General features: G+C 35.2%; 1 protein-coding gene across 2 annotated transcripts in view; it reads left to right on the top strand.

Moving 5' to 3' along the window:
- Positions 1-235: 235 nt before the first annotated feature.
- DIP2C (disco interacting protein 2 homolog C) overlaps positions 236-20,356 on the top strand; it is a 911,498-nt gene continuing 891,377 nt past the window's right edge. For both annotated transcript variants that reach the window (XM_053713839.1, XM_053713838.1), the window contains exon 1: positions 236-851. In XM_053713839.1, the coding sequence (XP_053569814.1) occupies positions 767-851 (85 nt within the window). In that variant the 5' untranslated portion in view covers positions 236-766. The remainder of the gene's footprint in view (positions 852-20,356) is intronic.

Raw genomic sequence — 20,356 nt, 5'->3', positions numbered from 1 at the left:
ACAGAACACCATTTGTTTTCTACACACATTTATTAAGCATGTCAGTTACATGTAGACAATAACCCAAATATTACTGCAGGGCCTTCAGACAATAAAGTGTAGGGACAAAAATAAGGAGATTATATCTGACATTTCCACTTGTTCACTCTCATGATGTCAAATCTTGGTCACATGACCAGCTATCCACGTGGGACCAGCACCAATGAAAGCTCCACATATGGTGAGGCAGGGAAAATGGTGCACTGATTGCTGGGGATGGACCACAGAGCCTGCACGGAGTCAGCCTGGGATTACAGCAAGCAAAGTGCACTTACCTGCATCCCACAGGTGACTGCTGCTGCCAGGGAGGGCTGAGAGAGTGGGGTAGCAGCTTATGATACTGCGTCTTTAAGTTGCCTGTCTGTGTGTGACTGAGAGCCCCTCCCTCTCACTGGAAAGATCAGGCAGTCTGCAAGCAGCCCGGGGAGCGAGAGCAGCTCCTAGAGAATGATCTGCAAACCTGCCGCTGTCTGCTTTGTGTGCTCTGTATGAATATAGCCAAGCTCTGGCTCCTCTGTACCAGGATTGAATGCACAGCAAGGATAAAAAGGGGGAAAAGCGAGGAAGACAGCAGCATCTTGTTATCTGGCTGCAAATAAAGGAGGAGGAGAGATCAAATCACTGCATTTTGCTTGCAAAGCCTCTGATGCCTCGCTGAGGACCGCAATAAACAAAGAAGCAGGGGTACAATATAATCATTAGCAACATATTTCTAATAAAGCAGAGAATGGCGGATCGCAGCCTTGACAGCGTGTCCCTTCCCCTGGAGGTGAGAGCCAGGCTGGCAGAGCTGGAGCTGGAATTGTCTGAAGGTAAAAATAAATCCTGAATAACTCATAATAAAGCAGTTTGGCGGATATGTTACATATGCATATTATTCTAATGTGCTTGTTTTAGTTGGGTAGAGGAGGGAGGATCATTCAGATGCTTATTGTGGAAGGAGGGGGATCTGCACAGCTATATGGAGGGGGAAGTGACATTTGCACAGACTGCGGGATTTTGTGCCTTGTTCCCTTTCTCCCCTTGTATCAGCATTTCCATCCTTTCTTGGGGATCTTGCTGCAGAGGGTGCTCCCTGTATAGCAGCTTCTGTACTGGTTAACCTTTAGCTGCCAGAGGGCATCAAGCAAATGCATCACTTAATTGTGCTCATAACCCACTTATGTATGCTCCTAAAGGGCTTGGATTAACCATTTAGGTTCGGATAACTAGCAAATGTACATCCCTTAGGCAGGGCAACGCAGTGGCTGCCAGAGAGGGCCTGCTTTGGCATTCAAGAGGTTAACCTTTTAGAGTCTAGTAAATGTTTTGCTTATATATGGTAACCACTAATGACTTAACCCATTGATAACTAGGGTGGGCTGTAATGCATTGTATTGAAGAGCTCTGTGGCAACCAAACAAGTTAATCAACCCCTTAGATGCTGGAAAATAGTGAAAATATTTCTCATGGTTACAGCCTGTTATTGATTAACCGTTTAGCTGCTGGAGACTAGCAAGTTGATTATGCATCTGATTATTTTTTTTTTTTTGAACCAGAGATTGCGAGACCCTTTTATCATACAGTAAGGTCAGCTGCACATTGCTCTTCTATTTGTGTCACTGTATCTTGCTTATTAAAGTCACGGATTAAGCCCTTTACTGACAGAAGAGCCACTTGCTAAAGGGTGGGATAATGCAGTGGAACTTGCATATGCTTGTTAATAAAATTATTCACATAAGAATCGTTTTTATGTTTATTTTTTTCCCATTTCCAAACACAAAATATCACAACATATGAAGCAACTGTGGATATATAGATCTATATAATTTCACCTTTTGGATTTGCGTTTTGTGGGGTTTTATCATTTCAGTAGCAGGATTACATCATTTGCAATTCATTAGTTTTGAGCTCTTGCTGATTATAGAGAATGTGGAAAATATTTGTGAGACATTATGTCCTGATAATATAATTTACAATGGGTGCAGAGTCATTTTCAGGCACTATTCCCTGGAGTACACATGGCAGACGGAAATATTCTCCCTTCCACCTAGCATGAAGCAGTTTCTTCCTTGGCAATTTGAATTATGACATATAATTTAAATTAGGCCTATTGTTTAACTGTCTTTGCTAAAGCTGTTATTCTGATCGTTGTTATACTGCCTTCAATAGGGATGTGTCACATAAAGAAGATTCCCCTGATGAATTTATGAATTGGATTATTGATGCCGGAAAACTGCCAGTCTTTTGTGTCTTCCTCATTCATCTTTCTTTTACCCAATCCAATGTGAATATCACCCCCCCCCAACACCTTGTAAATCAGCTTGCTTCCTTAAAAATAAAAAAAATAAAAATCTGTTTTATTTTGGCAGATGCTACTTTTGGTGCAGATTATCAACTAAATTGCAGTTTACAGTTCCCTTGTCAACTAAACATATTAACAAATATTATTGTCTAGTAATTAATCAATAATGTCATTGTTTGTTTTCCTGAAGCTATGTCGATTTTATAGCATTCCATTTTTAAAGCTAAGGCATGAAACTACAGCTGATATTGCCATGGTTACCAGTAGTGCAGCATCCCCATTTGGAGGGTGGCCATTAAAAATATCCATTCTATTTAGTTTTGCAAAGTACATTGCTAGTTGTGTATATGAAACTTATTTTTATAAAACAATTCTTGGGATTGGGTATTATTTAAGTAAAGTCAAAGTCTGTGTTTTTCATACAGGTGTGTGTGTGTGTATGTATGTATATATATATATATATATATATATATATATATATATATATATATATATATATATATATATATATATATATATACATACACACTCTCTCTCCATTAGCAATGATGTAGAATTAAAACGTATTGTCTAAGGTGTACATGCAGGCCTTGTTCTGAATTTGCTGGATGACCTTTACAGTGAGTGATACATGTAATTTGTGGTATATTTGTGACTGACAAGCTTTTGCATGTAAAACCCAATGATATAATCTCTTGCTGTGGTTTAGTGCACTGATTTAGGCAGCATACTGCATTGCACTGTTCATATTTGTGGACGTTTTGCAAAGGGTTAAACTGAGTGATGTGTTAGGAAGCCGCCTTAAATCCCAGGTTTCAAACTGTCATGGATTAGACCATTATAGTAACGCCAGTCTGCCTTCACAAGTTAGGAAGTGGCACTACATATGCTTTGAAGGTGTGCCTGTTTCAAGGGGCCTACTTGTTACACAATTCCTTCCTACATTCCGTAGGTTTTCCTGACCCATGTGTTGGTAGGAATTTCATATTTAACCCTTTTCTGTTAGTAAAATCAGTGTGATTAAGTGGCGTTTATATTGCTCATGGTTAAACTTATGTAATTACATTGTCACCTCAGAAACTATCTAATTTGGATGAGTTAAACTGAATCAAAAAGCTGCATATTGTTTTTAGCTGTTCTGTGGAATAAAATCATAGCTCTATTATTCTTATATACAGGTGATCTGCTATTTCTTAGTTTCTACAATTGTTTATTTTTTATGTACTGTCCTAACAAATTTGCAGTGCAGTTTTGTAGACCGCAGTATAATTGTGTTAATGCATTTACATTTTTAATAAAATTTAACTATTTTGCTTTTATTTCCAATTTTCTGCACTTTTGTAGGGAAACAATAAAAATATATATTAGCATAAGGTTTATTCCTCATCCCACTTCTTAATGCAGTATTGTCTTTCTGTGACTCTCATTCTCACTTTACTGAAGATCTTGACCTATTCAAATACTCGACTTTGACTCTTAACCATAAATAGCCAGTTGACCTTTCAGGTCATCAGAAATCTGTTTGCTATGAGAGAAGAATAGGTTTCTAGATTTAATTTTGATCCTTTTTGTCTGTCTTTCTTTGTAACGGTTTTCAGAGGGCCCCCTGCCAAGAAAGTAAATTCAGCGCATGCCAACTCCACCAGAGAGTGGGTGGAGTTTGAAATGTTGACATTGTTTTCCTTATTTAACAGTTTACACAGAATGAGAGTCAGACTCCTGAAAGCCAGCCAAGTGCTGGGATAACTCCTTGCTAAATCCAATTCTACCTTCTTTCCGTTAACCCTTCAGACACTGCAGGATTTCAGTGTTCTGATGCTCTAGCAATTTAAATAAGGGTCAGTTGATCACATGACCTTTTATTTATCGTTGTCTCCAGATTTGACTAATCTTATTCAAATAAATATTAGATGCTGGTGTTTGTGTATTTCAATTCAATTGTATTTGTTTTTACGCACATAAACATGTTTATATAATGATTATGAATTGCATTATAGTACTAGAATATCCCTATTCTGTCCATTTTCAACACTTCTAGTTCTGAATGGTCTTATTAATAAATAAAACAAACAAAACAAAAAAACTGATTCAAAACAAAATTGCCAAATTACAAAAGTGAAAAATTGTTTGCTGTGAAATGTAAAACACAGTATAATAGCCAGCAATGTTATGTTTGTTTTTTTTGTTTTTTTTAAAGCATTTCTAGATCTGCCTTGTATTTACAATCTCATTCATTCATAACCCTTGGCTACCAAAAAAGGGCTGCAGTATATTACATAGGGTGCAGCTGTCTTTGATAGTCAGGGGGTTAACATACAGCAGGTTTCAGTGACAAACCATGTCATATAAAATATGAAATGAATGATCTCAGCTTTCCCTTCAGCTGCTTGATCAGAGTGCAAATGTGGCTTTTAAACGCACACACACACACACACACACATACACACACATATACACACATACACACATACACATATACACACACACACACACACACATATACACACACACACACACATATACACACACACACACACATATACACACACACACACATACACATATACATACATCTATCTATCTATCTATCTATCTATCTAATCTCTCTTCACTCAAATTAAAAGAGGAGGTTACATAAAATCTGTTTAAAATAAAATACCAGTTTGGAGACGGATACGTGGATTGGTATAAATACGTTTTTAAGAATACTTAAAGGATTTTTTTTTTTTATGAAAAAGGTGTTAATGGAAAATACTTCCAGTAGAATGGCAGTGTGGTTGCATTTTGGAAAATCCTGCCAGACTATTTCCTGAAACTGCTTGTGATATTTCCACTTGCAGCTGATCAGCTGAGGCCCTGTACAGCTGATGCAATGAATATGGCATTCTGGGCAGACATCTATATTGCTTTGAGGCCTTCTGGAATTCGAACCGCAGCATGGTGGGTAGTGCTTGGAAAGGAGTAATGAGCAAGATATTTAGACAAATTATTTGTTTCCTATGCCCTCTGACAGGCTAACCTCTCTCTGACTGTGCATAGGGTGTCCCACTGCCACTGGTTTTATTACCCAGGACAGTGCAAATCTGCAGAAATAGTGACTGGTCAGGGGAGAGAGGTGATGCATAAATAGCCATATTTATTATTTTTTGTATGTGCATTTAGTAAGGTTTTTTTTTTTTTGGGCCTATCAGAAGACATTAGTAGTAAGTAAACCATTTGCAGATGGTTACTTCAGCAGTTGTTTGTTTTTGTGTATGTTCTGCAATGTACCAAACAGAAGAAATCTATAACCATCTGAGAATTTAAACCTTTTCATGACAAATTGTTCATTTAGATAGCAATTGATTTGTATATTTGTTTGTGTATATAATTACAGTGTGTGTATATATAGGTTATGTTTTAATGAACTTTTTGTTTAAATTACAATTTTCATCGGTTTTTAAAATGAAAAAAAAAAATGTAATTTTGTTGAGATTGGGCTGGTTTGTAGCCATTACCAGCCACTGCAAAGCTGCCAGTTGTCAGTTCCATTAATTAAGCCATTTTTATTTATTTATTTATGTAATGTTGAGAAAATAAATAGATAAAAGTGCTGGTAAACAATCTCACAACGCTTAAGTTCTATAGTGTTAACAGCAACCACTTGTATTTTTTTAACAAACAAATTTAGTACTTTCATTATAATATAAATAATCTAACTGGAGCTTAGTTTTTCTATTCTTCCCCCGCCCACTCATGTATTTTGCCCACCATCCAAGTGTCGTGTAGAGAGTGGTCCCACCCACTCTATGCGTCATATTTGTTGCATGCTCCCGAGAAGGAGTACATCAATGCCCATGTTCAGATTAAAAGTGTCTATAGCGACAAGAAATCAGTGAATCGCAAGATCCACTGTTTACTTGTAGAAACAAAAGGGACTTCGCAAGCAGCAATCCACACAACCTCTTAACCTTTTAGCGCTGTTATGGCGTTGTATTCCATCCAAACAGCGCTGGGCTTTAGTGCCATTAGGACGGAATATAACGTCATAGCCGTTTGGCTGTCCTGGAGCCAACGCTGCTTCCTGGATGTGATCGCGGTCTGGAGGGTGTGCCACCTGATCCCATAATTAAAATCTTGCTATTTCAATTGGTCTACATGTAGACATTATGACACTGTTGTGAAAGGGTTAACACTACGTTGTGTGTTGTAAATAAACAAATTGTTTTTGATGTCTAACAGCTTTCTATTACCTGAATACACTTCTCAGCTATCTTGGTCAAACTCCAAGGGAAACAGTGAATCAATAACAAAACTCAGATTCATTGTTTACCCTAACGTCACTTGGATTACACTTCAGAGCAAATGCGCATGGGCACAATTATCACAAACTCGCACAAAGACTGCAAAGGCCATCAGATGACTACCCTGAATAGCGAAAATAAACGCATGCACATAACCAACTGCTATTCGCTTCAGCGAGCCAGCTGGACAGGTTGCTGATTGGCTGAAGCTTAAAAAACAAAAATTGATTGCGGTAAGAGGACGTATTGAACATTTGACACGCAGCAATTTTCATTAGGTATAAGGGACTACTTGCAGGTAATCTAGCGTTTATACAAAAGCTCTAGTATATATATTTTTAGACCTAATAACGATTTATAAAGAGTGAACATACTGGCTTTACCATCGCTTTAAACCATTGACTTATAATTGTGAATGTTAGATGGTTCTGCAGCCAAAATTGCTCAAGGCTTAGCATGCTGATAGCTTTTGAACAACCTTTGGTAGTTTTGTTTTATAACTTTTATCTATCTATCAAATATCTCATTGTCTAATTTCTTGCACTCACAGTTTACCAATTTACACTTCCCTGGGTGTAAATATGTAAATCCAAACTGTATGGGGGGGGGGGAAGCACTCTCTCTGGTTCATAAAGGGACATGAAACCCAAACTTTTTCTTTCATGAATTGGATAAACAATACAATTTTAAACAATTTTACAATTTATTTATATTATTAAATGTGCTTAATTTTCTTGGTGTCCTTTTTTCTTAAGGAGCAGTAATGCACTACTGGTGGTTAGCTGAAAGCCAATGGCAAGATGCTTATATATGCAGCCACCAATCGGCAACTTCTTAGTCTGCCTAGGTATATTTTTCAACAAGGGATACAAAACGAATGAAACACATTAGGTGACAGAAATAAAGTGGAAAGTTATTTCAAATTGCAGACTCTATCTGAATCACAAAATGAAAAATATAAGTTTCATATCCCTTTTTTAAGGTGCATAAAATAGTCTCCCAATTTGTATTTGGAAAACTTAAATACATCATAAATAAAAATTGGGAGACTATTTTGGCAACTTAAGAACCTGAGTGGGATTGATAGTGTGTGTGTATGTATGTGTGTGTGTATATATATATATATATATATATATATATATATATATGTGTATATATATATATATATATATGTATATATATATATATATATATATATATATATATATATGTGTATATATATATATATATATATATATATATATATATATATATATAAAAAATACGATACGATACTCTGCCACATATTTTGCATGTCATGACGATGTCTTTATGGATTTTTATTGTTGCTTTGAATCATTTATTTGCAAATGTCCTCTTGCTATTTGATGTTGGTGGTTGTGCGCCATGCATGCTATGGCAGCTGTCATTGCGCCCTCTTGGCCTGACTTCTATTCCACTGCAGAGCACATTTCATTTATAGCTGTCACTGCATTATCTTCACTATGAATGGAAAATGGCTTCACAGTACAGAGGAGAATAACATGGTCCATGTGTCTGGCAAGCTTTGGTGGGGAGACTTTAACAATGGTCTCACTTGTGTGCAACATCAGATTCTGATTTCAGTTCTGTGTGCTTCTGTCTGACCTTATGGTACCACAATTACTTTTGCTCTCCACTTCATATTTCAACAGTCCTATATAATTCATACAGTAGATCAATCTGCTAGTATCCCTAGCTTCCGTGTTGCTTTCAGAGGCCTTGAGGTTTATGTCTATATCAGAAGAAGGAAAAAGCGGTATGCCGAGGACGATATCAAAGTTCCATACTTTATTTTATCTTTTCCAGAGTTAAAATATCCATAACATCCATGGGTCACAGTGAAAACAAACACTTGCAATAAACGGCTGACGTGGTTTCGACCCTCAAAATACAATAGAACACAGCAACGTGTTTTTCAGCGAGTGTGCTGTTTCATGCAGTTTATTATAACTTGATTTTTATTTTCATATTGAGTCACAAATCATTGCAATTTACTTATTATAGAGTCACAAATTATTTATTGCATGGATTCAATGCATTTAGTTATTACTCATATGTAACCTTATTGTGTCTTTTTTGTTTAGTTACTATTTTAGTTTACACTTTTTAGTAGTAGCACTTTTAGCTGCTTTTATTCACACACACACACACACACACACACACACATATATATATCTCACATATTAGTTATTTGGTGCACCCCTTGGTTTACAGTCTACCATTGCGCTGTAATTTTTTTTTTTAAAGTATATTTTTTACATTTCTATCTATTGTGCTTGTTTGATCACATTCTTTACACAATTATAAATACATTTAAAACATTAGTGGGATTTGATTTGACTGTAACTTTCTGTAGTATGAGCAGCTACAAGCTCTTTTGTCACAGCTAATACAGCAGAGACAAGTTGTGAATGGAATTACACTTCAGTGGAGTATGTCAGAAAAACATCATAGCAAAATGAGTTTCCGAACAATTGTTTTGCAATTCTACACCAGCTTGTTTATTCTTTTTTATATCATGGTGCTGTACAGCCAATCAAAATGCTCTGCTAATATGCCTCTCCTGCTTGGTCACTTCCTCCTATTGCTCCATAGTGCCTCTTGTGGTGGCTAATGGCATAGAGCTGTATTGACTGGGGATGTGTTTTCTCTCTTAATTTTAGCATTTTTTTTTTTCTGTTTAGCAAAAAAATAAATAAACTGCATCAAAACAGAGCAATTTATTGTCTTATGCCTGAACATTGACTTATAATTACCAACATTGTATTTGTGTATAACATTGATCTCAGACAACCATTGTTCCAATAAAATTAGGTGGACTTCTTAAAACATTTACATGGATCCTGTATTCCTTTTCAAAACCTAATTGTGTGTTTTTATTATGGATTGTAAATCTGAATAAAAAAACAAACATATAGTCTGAATGTTTTAATGCAGTTATTTCTATTAAAGGAATAGTCTAGTCCAAAATTAAATTTTCATGATTCAGGTAGCCCATGCAATTTTAAGCAACTTTCTAATTTACTCCTATTATCAATTTTTCTTCATTCTTTTGCTATCTTTATTTGAATGTAAACTTAGAAATCGGCCATTTTTTGGTTCAGCACCTGGATAGCACTTGCTGATTGGTGGCTACATTTAGAACCAATCAGAAAGTGCTATCCGGGTGCTGAACCAAAAATGGGCCGGCTCCTATGCTTACATTCTTGCCTTTTCAAATAAAGACACAGAGAACGAAGAAAAATTGATAATAGGAGTAAATTAGAAAGTTGCTTAAAATTGCTTGCTCTGTCTGAATCATGAAAGTTTGATTTTTTTTTTTTTTTGACTAGACTATCCCTTTAATGCATATCCAACTGTCTTACTCTCTAAGGACTAATGGAAATTTAATATATACTATAAATTATTCTATACCTCTTGTTCACAATTGAACATTGAGACATTGAAATATTGTATGTATACCTTTTATACAATGTATATTTGTCATTACATTGTACCACTTTGCTTTGCATACTTTTTATTCAGTTTTCAACTTTGGCCTAGTTTCCAGGGACATTATATACTATAAAATTAACATTTTATTACCTTATCTCTTCTATAACCCACTGGAGTGTAATTTCTTCTACTGGCTGTGTTAATACAGCTTGGTCTCGTGGCCAAAAACTTTCAGGATGGGTGGGGATACCACAAGCTAAATAAACTATTTCAAATGCCAATATAAGGGTAATAGAAATACTTGTAAACAATTTAATATACTCCAGCAGGTAAAGTGGATCATTGGGAATAAATTAAAGGGGAGAACATTTTTGATTGAACTTTCCCTTTAAGTTTGGAAACTGGTGGTTTTAATTTACTTAAATATTATTTATTTTTGTATTTATTTTTCAATAGGAGCCCAACTCAATACTATGTGCCTGTATTTTGTGATCTGTAAAATATGATTACGTTAGATGCTGTAAACAAACTGACTATTTTTCTCTTTGTTTATTAAGTAACATCACAGCAAATAGAACAGGCAATTGAAAAAGCAAGTTCCTTTGATTAACTCAAATCTGCTCAGCTTGGAGTGGAATGGTGTGTACTGCTGTGTGTCTAAAATTTGCAATTCAATATTTTGAAGGCTTTAGTTGATGTGATTTGTAGAAATGTGTTTTATTTGTTATTTTTGGAGGTAAGATTTAAAAAAAAAAAAAATACACTGATTAGAAACTGAATTCCCAAACTACAAAACCTAAAAAGTCTCTTTAGATACTGATATAAGTTACGCAAAATGTTTTATCCCTCAAATGTTTTGCATATTCAGACCCAGAGTATGTTAAAGGGACATGCAAAATACAATTTTAAGGGGCATGAACATTCTCCCCCCCCCCCCCGTATATGTATTCATAATAAATAAATAAATAAATAAATATATATATATATATATATATATATATATATATATATATATATATATATATATATATATATACCACTTTTTCTGTGGTTTAACCTTAAATTACAGAGAGCCTGCAGGATCATGAAACCCTGGTCCTGCAGCTTGTAAGTAATTGTTTGACTAATGCAGACGCTCAGTTATATCCATTGCAATAAGAAAATACTTGAATACTCTGGGACATTTTCTTATTGCACAATAAATTGCCTATACCTATGTGTTTAAAGTCTACCGTGGTGCCAATCAGGGGTGACGTGTGTAGTGGCCAAGCACTGGCTGTTTTCAGCTCAGGATCATCAGTGTATTGCTGTTTATTTGAGAGGTTAACACACACTTCTGTGCATGCAATAGTTAATTAATATATTGGAGCATTTTCTTGCTGTAGCTTTATGCTCTTTTATACAGTGGAGTAGATAAAGGTTTTTGAGACTTTTCAAGAGATCTGTCACTGGACTGCAAAACAATGCAAATTTTCTTCTAAACACATTTATTATATATGCAGATAGTTTGTAATGTGGTGTTTAATTGCTGATATAACTTTTGCATACCTTAGAAAATATTTGAATGTGCCTCGTTATTTATATCCAAAAAAATAAAATCCAAAGACGTTATAGTTCACGGTTTCTTCAAATAATTGTTTATATGCACATATAATTCTCACATAGAAGCCAGTATCTACCCTATAATTCTGTGCTATAAACAAGCTGTGAATAATATTTGGTCTAAAATAACATCAAGGTTCCTGTGCCAATCTTAGATGCTGGCCTAAAATATGTCAGATATGTTTTTATTGTTACACACAGTCTGAATCTTATCAGTACACTTAGGTATGTAATAGTTTTTATATAAAGATAAATTATATACCAATGTAGCTGAAGTCAATAATTAATAACCAATAATAATAAAATATTTGTAGAATGTGTGTTCTCAAATAATCTTTATATAAACAAAAACGTATAGTTTGAGTGGACATAAATATTGTTTTTTCTTTCATGATTCACTGGTTTTCAAACCTGTCCTCAGGCCTCCCCAACAGGCCAGATTTTCAGGATTTGCATAAATAAAAAGAGAGAAGCGCTCAACCTGGGAACGAACAATAGCATAATCGCTTGTTCTATGGCTAGTTACCACCCTAGAAGCAGCTTCCCTTTGCTCAACATGTGCCTTTCACAGGGAAGAACTTTCCTGAAGCATATCAGACTTTACAGTACAGTCCAGCCCTGAAATACCAGGCAATCCCTCTCTGAACGAGAGAAACAGCAAAACCCCAGACGTACGTTTTGGCCTATTGTGGGCCTCATCAGTGAGGTGCAGCCATATCCCTCTATGCACACTGAGCAACGGGTCTACGTCTGGATTCCCGCATCACACTTAGGGAGACTTCCATAAGTTTCATAATTTGCATAAATAAAAAGAGAGAAGCACTCAACCTGGGAACGAACAATAGCATAATAGCTTGTTCTGTGGCTAGTTACCACCCTAGAAGCAGCCTCTTTTTGATCAATATGTGCCTTTCACAGAGAAGAACTTTCCAGCACCTAAGGAATCCAGACGTGGACCCGTTGCTCAGTGTGCCTAGAGGGATATGGCTGCACCTCACTGACGAGGCCCACAGTAGGCTGAAACGTACGTCTGGGGTTTTGCTGTTTCTCTTGTTCAGAGAGGGATTGCCTGGTATTTCAGTGGCTGGAACTTACTGTGAAGTCAGGATAAGACTGATATGCTTCCGGAAAGTTCTTCTCTGTGAAAGGCAGATGTTGAGCAAAAAGAGTCTGCTTCTTGAGTGGTAACTAACCATAGAACAAGCTATTATGCTATTGTTCGTTCCCAGGTTAAGAGCTTCTCTCTTTTTATTTATGCAGATTTTCAGGATTGCCTTATAAAATAACCTGTTTTACTAATCGGCTGAATATCTGACCTGTGCTCTAGTTCAGATATCCTCAATATATTTTTACTGATTCTTAATGATAAATAAAGCATGTAGTTTTTAAAGACTTTCCAGTTGAACTCTACTTTTATTATGTGCGCGGTCTTTTTATAGGCACACTTTGTGGCATCAGCTACTACTGAGCATGTGCAAGACTTTAGTGTAACGTTGTACATTGTGACAAGGGGGTGGCAAATTGAAACACATTTTGTACAGTGCCAGAAAAAAATTACTGCTCAATTACATTCGGAAAGCTGTTTTAAAATTGTGTGCACTATCTGAAATATGAAATACTTTTTTGGGTTTTATGTCCCTTTTTCATGATTCAGATAGTGCACACAATTTTAAAACAGCTTTCCAAATGTAATTGAGCAGTAATTTTTTTTTCTGGCACTGTACAAAATGTGTTTCAATTTGCCACCCCCTTGTCACAATGTACAACGTTACACTAAAGTCTTGCACATGCTCAGTAGTAGCTGGTGCCACAAAGTTTGCCTAATTTTAAAACAGCTTTCCAAATGTAATTCTTCTACCTAATTTGCTTTATCTTGGTATCCTTTGTTGAAAATCATACCTAGATGGACTCAGGGGCCCCAGCTAGCTGCTGATTTGTGGCTGCAAGCAGCTAGCTGGGGCCCATGAGCCCATCTATGTATGCTTTTCAACAAAGGATACCAAGAGAACGAAACAAATGAAATAGTAGCATTAAATTGGAAATGTGTTTAAAATTGTATGCTCTATCTGAATCATGAAAATGAAATAAACTTTTTTTTAGTTGACTGTCAGCTAATGAGTAGTAAAGTTCCAGGACTTGGTTGTACATAATAATGCACTACCTTTTTATTTAAGATTAAATTGAAACTACTTTTCCGGTAAGAATATTAAAAAGTTTGTAACATTTACACAACAGAAAGGTTTCAGTAAAATATGTACCTTTTTAAACATGTCATAACTTCAATACTTCCCATAGAAGATAGTGAAAAGCCAAACGGTTTCAAACAAACTATATGACACTTTGTATAAAAACAAGTATCTCAAAAACAATAAAGTCTGACCTAATGTGCCTTGATATGTCAATAAGGGTGTGTTAAATGTTTGATAACCAGTATACATCTATGTACACGGCACAGAAGGTTTACAGTAGCTGGCTCCTCACTCGTCTGGCTGGCTCATAGGTTTGCAAGCATTTTGTCACTTCCTGTGTTAACTGTGTTTGATCATTTTGTGCACTGAAGGAGATTGTAGATATACTGAAACTGGTGTTTAAGCGTCAGGACACAATAGTACACAAAAAGCAAACGCTGCTTAATGAAAGAGCCTGAGTGTATTTGAATAGGTCCGCTGCATTTATTTACTTCTATTTTATTCCCCCAGAGGATCAACCTCCCAAGTCTCTGTGTGCATTTGTTGACTTTGCCATTGAGCAAGGTAATGAGGTTGCTATTTGGAGAAATACAATTTGTTTAAATGGCCCCATTGGCTGTGTCTTAATTTTCATCTGCTCATGTGTCCTGCATTTTGGAAAAAGAATAGCTAATAAAGTTTTCAGTGTCAGTGGTGCGTGCATAGTTCCGTTAGTTGTGCAGAGCAATGATTGCTGAAAATACTGTTCCACCTACTCTTCTTAGTGTAGTACTTTTTTCATAAATAAATGCAGCTTTCAGGACATATATTCTACTAACCTCCATGATGACTAACGTGTTTTTTTTATTTTCTGATTCATAAACCTCTTTAGTTAGTTTTAATAGATTTAAAAATGGATAAGCTGGCAAACATTTTAAACATTTTATACTTCTGAGATTATGTCACTATAATAAGTAATAAAGACATATTTTTATATTGTGGTTCTTTTCCTCAAATCCCTCCCCTGTAAGATTGTTAATTCATGGGCAGTAATGGCAGAGGTGTCTACTCATTTGTTGCCACCAGGTACAGTTTTTGGGGTCACCATGGAAACCTGGTGGATGGATTTGTTGCATTTAGCTAGAAATCCAATATCCTAATGAGTTATCCCATATACAGATAGCAGAATATATCCAGTAATTACTTGTCATTAGCAATAAAGTTGAAAATCTCTGCCTCACTAACTGTATTTTTCATTACTGTATCACATTTATTTTGATTGATACACTAATTTATTTCAAAACAGGAGGAAAAAAAAAAAAGTGTGGCGCAAAAATAGAAACCTGAACCCTGGTCATAATTCTGCAAGCATTGTTTTGGAGAGGAGTTGCTGTATAAATTAAATAGTGACCTGTGGAGACTCTTATTAGCAACAAATCGGCCATTGCTCTCAGCATTTGACATGTGAGATAAGGATTCCATTGAAAACAATAGAGGATGGTTCTAAATGTTCTACAAAACATGCTACTTAGGCAAATGTATTCAAATGAGCTGAGTGTAATGCATTCACAGTCACACCCTGACATATAACGGGCAGATGGGTATATAGCAGTGTGTTGTAGGTGTTTCTGTAGGCTAAGGGCTTTCTGTTATCACTTTTTTTTTTTTATAAAATTTACGTCAGGTTCTCAAATTTTGGCCTGGTTAGGTCAGTCTTCACTAGAACATTTTATTAGTGTCCAGATTTGGCATATTTTACTAAGATTTTGTTTTCACTTATCAATTTGTAGATTTAAAGGGATGGTAAATCCTAGTGTTTGTGAAACGCTAGGCTTTACATTGGAACAAATAAAGGGGACTTTCAGTCATGAAGTATAAAATATTTCTTGCTGAAAGCTCCTTTCATTTGTTTGCAGCGTTCGCCACACTGAGCTGCTCAGGCAGCCCACAGCAACACGGTATTTGGCTGAGAGGTGACGTTTCCACCTCTTAGCAAATAGTCGTGCAGGAAATTCGGCTTTTCTTCATGATTCAGATAGAACATACAGTTTTAAACAACTCTCCAATTTACTTCTTTTATTAAATTTACTACACTCCCTTGGTATCCCTTGTTGAAGGAGCAGCAATTCACTACTGGGAGCTAGCTCAACATATCAGATGAGCTAATGACAAAAGGGTATGTATGTGCATCTACTAATCGGCAACTAGCTCCCAGTAATACAATGCTGCTCTTGAGACCATCTAGGTATTCTTCTCAACAAAGGATAACAAGAGAATAAAGCAAATTTTTCTTTAAACAGTAGTGATTGGGCTCAGCAGAGGAGATGCATAGACTTTTTTTTAAACATAGGTAAACCTAGGTTAGAACATGGGCGAACAGTACATCTGTATATTATTCTCGGGTTAATCTTTGCTTTGAATTCATTGTTATCTTTAATGTAAACAACTTTCTAATTTACTTCTATTCTTTAATTTGATTCATTCTCTTGATATTCTTTCCTGAAAAGCATATCTAGATAGGCTCAGTAGCTTCTGATTGGTGGCTGCACATATTCGCCTTATGTGATTCGCTCACCCATGTGCATTGCTATTTCTTTAACAAAGGATATCTAAAGAATGAAGCAAATTAGATAATAGACGTAAATTGGAAGGTTGTTTAAAATCGTATTCTCTGTCTGAATTATGAAAGAAAAATTCTGGGTTTAATGTCCCTTTAAACTTATTTTGCTATAACTTTTTCCCCCAATGCTTTCTATTATCAATTTTTCTTTCTTCTCTTGGTATCTTTTGCTGAAAAGCAGGAACATAAGCTCAGGAGCCTGCACATTATGGCAGCAGTTTTGCAAGAATGTTATCCATTTAGAAGAGCACTAGAGGGCAGCACTCTCCTGACATATAGAGCTCCAGATGCCTACCTAGGTATCTCTTTAACACAGAATATCATGAGAACAAAGCCAATTTGATGTTAGAGGTAAACTGGAAGCCTTTTTTTATTAAATGGTTTGTTCTGTCTGAATCACAAAACACATTTTTTGGGGTTTCATATCCCTTTTAAATCAGATTTGATAGATCAAACACTACTGATGCACTCTTAATTTCTTTCCCAAATTATATTATAAAACGAATATTCTTCACAGGTATTTTTTTCTTTTAAATGATATTTTATAAAGGTTAATGGCGAAAGTTTTTTTTTTTATTTTTAATTTCATTTGGTATAGACATTTGTAATGCGTTTGTTAGAGCATTGTCCTTTTAGCACTAGTCTGCTTGGGACCAGTAGCTTTCTGTGGCTCCCAAGTGGCACTTGAATAATGTGTTTACTCCCTTGGTGGAGGTTAAAACACATAAATCCTGATTATAAAAAGCTCACTGTCATGATTAGATATCGGCAAAACCTATGGAGCCTTTTTTGTGTGCAGCATATTGTAACATGGGTGTTTCCTCTTCACACCTATAGCCTGATAGTCAGATCCTTGCCACTTCAAGCTAGATATTTTACGTCGGTACGGCAAGGCCATTTAAAAAAAATAAATAAATATTCAAAGCAAATTTTATCTTGAAATGTTGATGTTGCTTTGTAATGTTCTTTTCATGTGTAAGAAACTCCTACATTACAGTACAAGGTATAAAAAAAAAAAAGCTTTTGCGTGACTTCTCTCCATGCTGGCTCCTAGAACTCTCCCTGCCGTGTGAGAGAAACGACTCCCAATCTAAAATTGTGCTTTTGTAAAACTTTTTGAAGGATTTCTCCGTACTGACACGACTTGTTAGCTAGTTTTGCCAGACCAGTGAGCTTTTAGATTATCAGGCCCATAGACTTGCAGGGTTGATTTTGCTAAAATGACGCCGTACTATTACAGAACAGCGCATGCATTTTTTTTTTCCATTTATATTCATTTTAATTATAGTTACTTCTTGATCATGATATTTTGTAAATAAATAAAAAAAAATACCAAAGGGTTAATTTCAGCTACCTATAAGGGTAAAAGATACCAGATTATTTAGGCATTTATTTATTTTTTGTTTTTTTTAATATTAAAAATAAAATAAAAACCTCAAGACCACCTTTCGTGTTAAACATGCCCTCAGTCTGAACTGAGGGAAAAGCAGTATAATTTGGTCTTTGACCTTCCTCCTCTGTGTGAGATTGCTTCATTATTGTGGTATGCTGAGGAAACTTCAAGTGGCATAACCTTAAAGGGACAAGAAGCCTAAATATTTTTTCTTTCATTAATCAGAGCATTCAGTTGTAAACAACTTTCCAAATCTGTTATCTAATCAGCTTTGTACATTTTGTATCCTTTGTTGAAAAGCATACATATTTAGCTAGCTCACAGTAGTGCATTACTTTTCCTTTGATAAAGGATACCAAGAGAATAAAGCAAATTTTAAAATACATGTACATTGGAAAGTTGTTTAAAATTGTATTCTCTATCTGAATCATGAAAGAGAAAAATTTGGGGGTTCATATCCCATGAAGTCATTGGTAGGAAATGATTGTTGCACCAGATGATACAAATCAGAATATTTAAATGTCATTAAAATGTTCACCTCTTAAAATATGCAGACACACAAGATTTTAAATATACTTTTGTATAAAATAGCAAATGTTTTTAATTAAATTGGTTTAATCATAATCATATGTTTTCCTGGCTTATTGATATAAAAAAAAAAAAGCTACTCTGCCAACTATAAATGTCACGTTTAACTTTTAATTCTTTCTGCAATGGATTTATTAAAAGGGACATTAAAAAACTTAAACTGATAGTAAACTTTCCAATTTGTATAATCCAATCTGGAATGGGAACAATGTTTTAAATGGACTTTTAATCTTATCCATTCTAATGAAGATACGCAATAACTCAGTTTTTAATTATAGTGTTGAAATTCTAATATACAGCATAAGCATTATGGCTGCTCACTTTAAAAAGTTTTTTTTTTGTGAGCCAACGGTTTGAACAGTTCTACAAAATAAATTGTGTGAGTGCAGTTAGGCTACAGCGCTGATTGGAGAACAGTTCAAACCTTTAGCTCACAGAAAAAATACTTTTGGAAGTGGGCGGCCTGAGCTCTGGGTATTAGAATTTCATTGCTATGTTAAAAAGTAAGTTACAAATCCTCTTCATTACAAGTGATTAATTTAAGTCCATCTAAAATATTGTTTCTATTCTGGATCTGATTTTATACGGATTGGAAAGTTTACCATACTTTTAATAGAACATATTCTATCCATTTTTAGATGTAGATTATGTGATAACTTTAGTAAAAATCAAACTAGCAAATGGTTTTGAGGTTTTCTATACTGGACAAAAGTCTAACACTTCTGGGAAAAAAAAATAATAAATAATGCATATTTAATTTTATGGGGGGGATTTCTTGAAAAGAGAACCTGTTTCTAAATATTGGAGCATATAACTGTATTTTTATTTCTTTGCAGGGAGTCCCTAAATTGAATCCAAATTATTTGTGTCAACATAAGTTGGCTTGTATTGTAAACATAAATCATTTATTATGTGCAGTTTGATTGCATTTTTTTTTTTTTTTTTTTTAATGTGTCAAAAGCAATTGATCTACGGTCTCTTGAGACTTCACCTTTCAGCCTTTTGACACAATATATAGTTCTATGTCCTCACCACTGGTTTGCAATACATTGCATGACCTTGAGCCGAGAATAATGACAGTATTGTCTTGCAGATACAATTGCTGCTAAGTATTATATATAGATGAGGCATTTCAGGGGAATGCAGGCTGAATTAGAAAGGCTATTCCCTCTGCAGAGAAATCTGCATGGGGCTGAACGGCTTTACACGAATATACGGTGATGACACAGTGCAACGGTTGCTGTGTGTTGCAGGAAATTGATAAAACAAAGCAGAGGCAGATAATGTGCGTTAGAGAACAGTCCCCTCACCCAATGTTATTAAAGGGACATTGAACACTATATAAATGCTAGATAATGCATTAAAGAAAAAGATTAGTCTGAGAATAACCTGTAGATGTATTTTTTTTTAAGTTTAATTAGTTGTTTAGTGACAAAATAAGTTATAAATGGGTGTGCAGCCAATGGCTAGAGTGTGCAGCCAATGGCTGTGTAGAATATAACCATGTTCTGCAGTTCTATTTCTAACAGGAACTGAAATGCTTACAATTTCAGTATGGAATTATAGGAAAAGGGGACAAAATAAATAATGAAAGTATATGGCCGTTTTTTTATATACAGTATATGATTTATCAGTTTACCATCTCAAAGTCCTTAATGTCACTTTTAAGGGAAAAGTGCAAATGGATTGAGATTGCAGTGAGCTTTCCTCTAAAGGAAGTGATAAACATTTATTATCACTCAAGGGGCCATATGTGTAGTCTAAAGAACATATAAGCACCACATCATGCTTCTAAAGGGAGATGATTCAGAAAACTAATGCAATTTTAGAGTTTTCTATTTACTAATGTTATCAAAATTTGCTATATTCACTTGGTATTCTTTGCTGAAAAGCATACATAAGTAGGCTCAGGGTAGCAATGCA

Source organism: Bombina bombina, chromosome 5 (assembly GCF_027579735.1).
Source record: "Bombina bombina isolate aBomBom1 chromosome 5, aBomBom1.pri, whole genome shotgun sequence".
Lineage (NCBI taxonomy): Eukaryota > Metazoa > Chordata > Amphibia > Anura > Bombinatoridae > Bombina > Bombina bombina.
The sequence above is the reverse complement of the archived record's forward strand: the minus strand, read 5'-3'. Positions and strand labels throughout refer to the sequence as shown.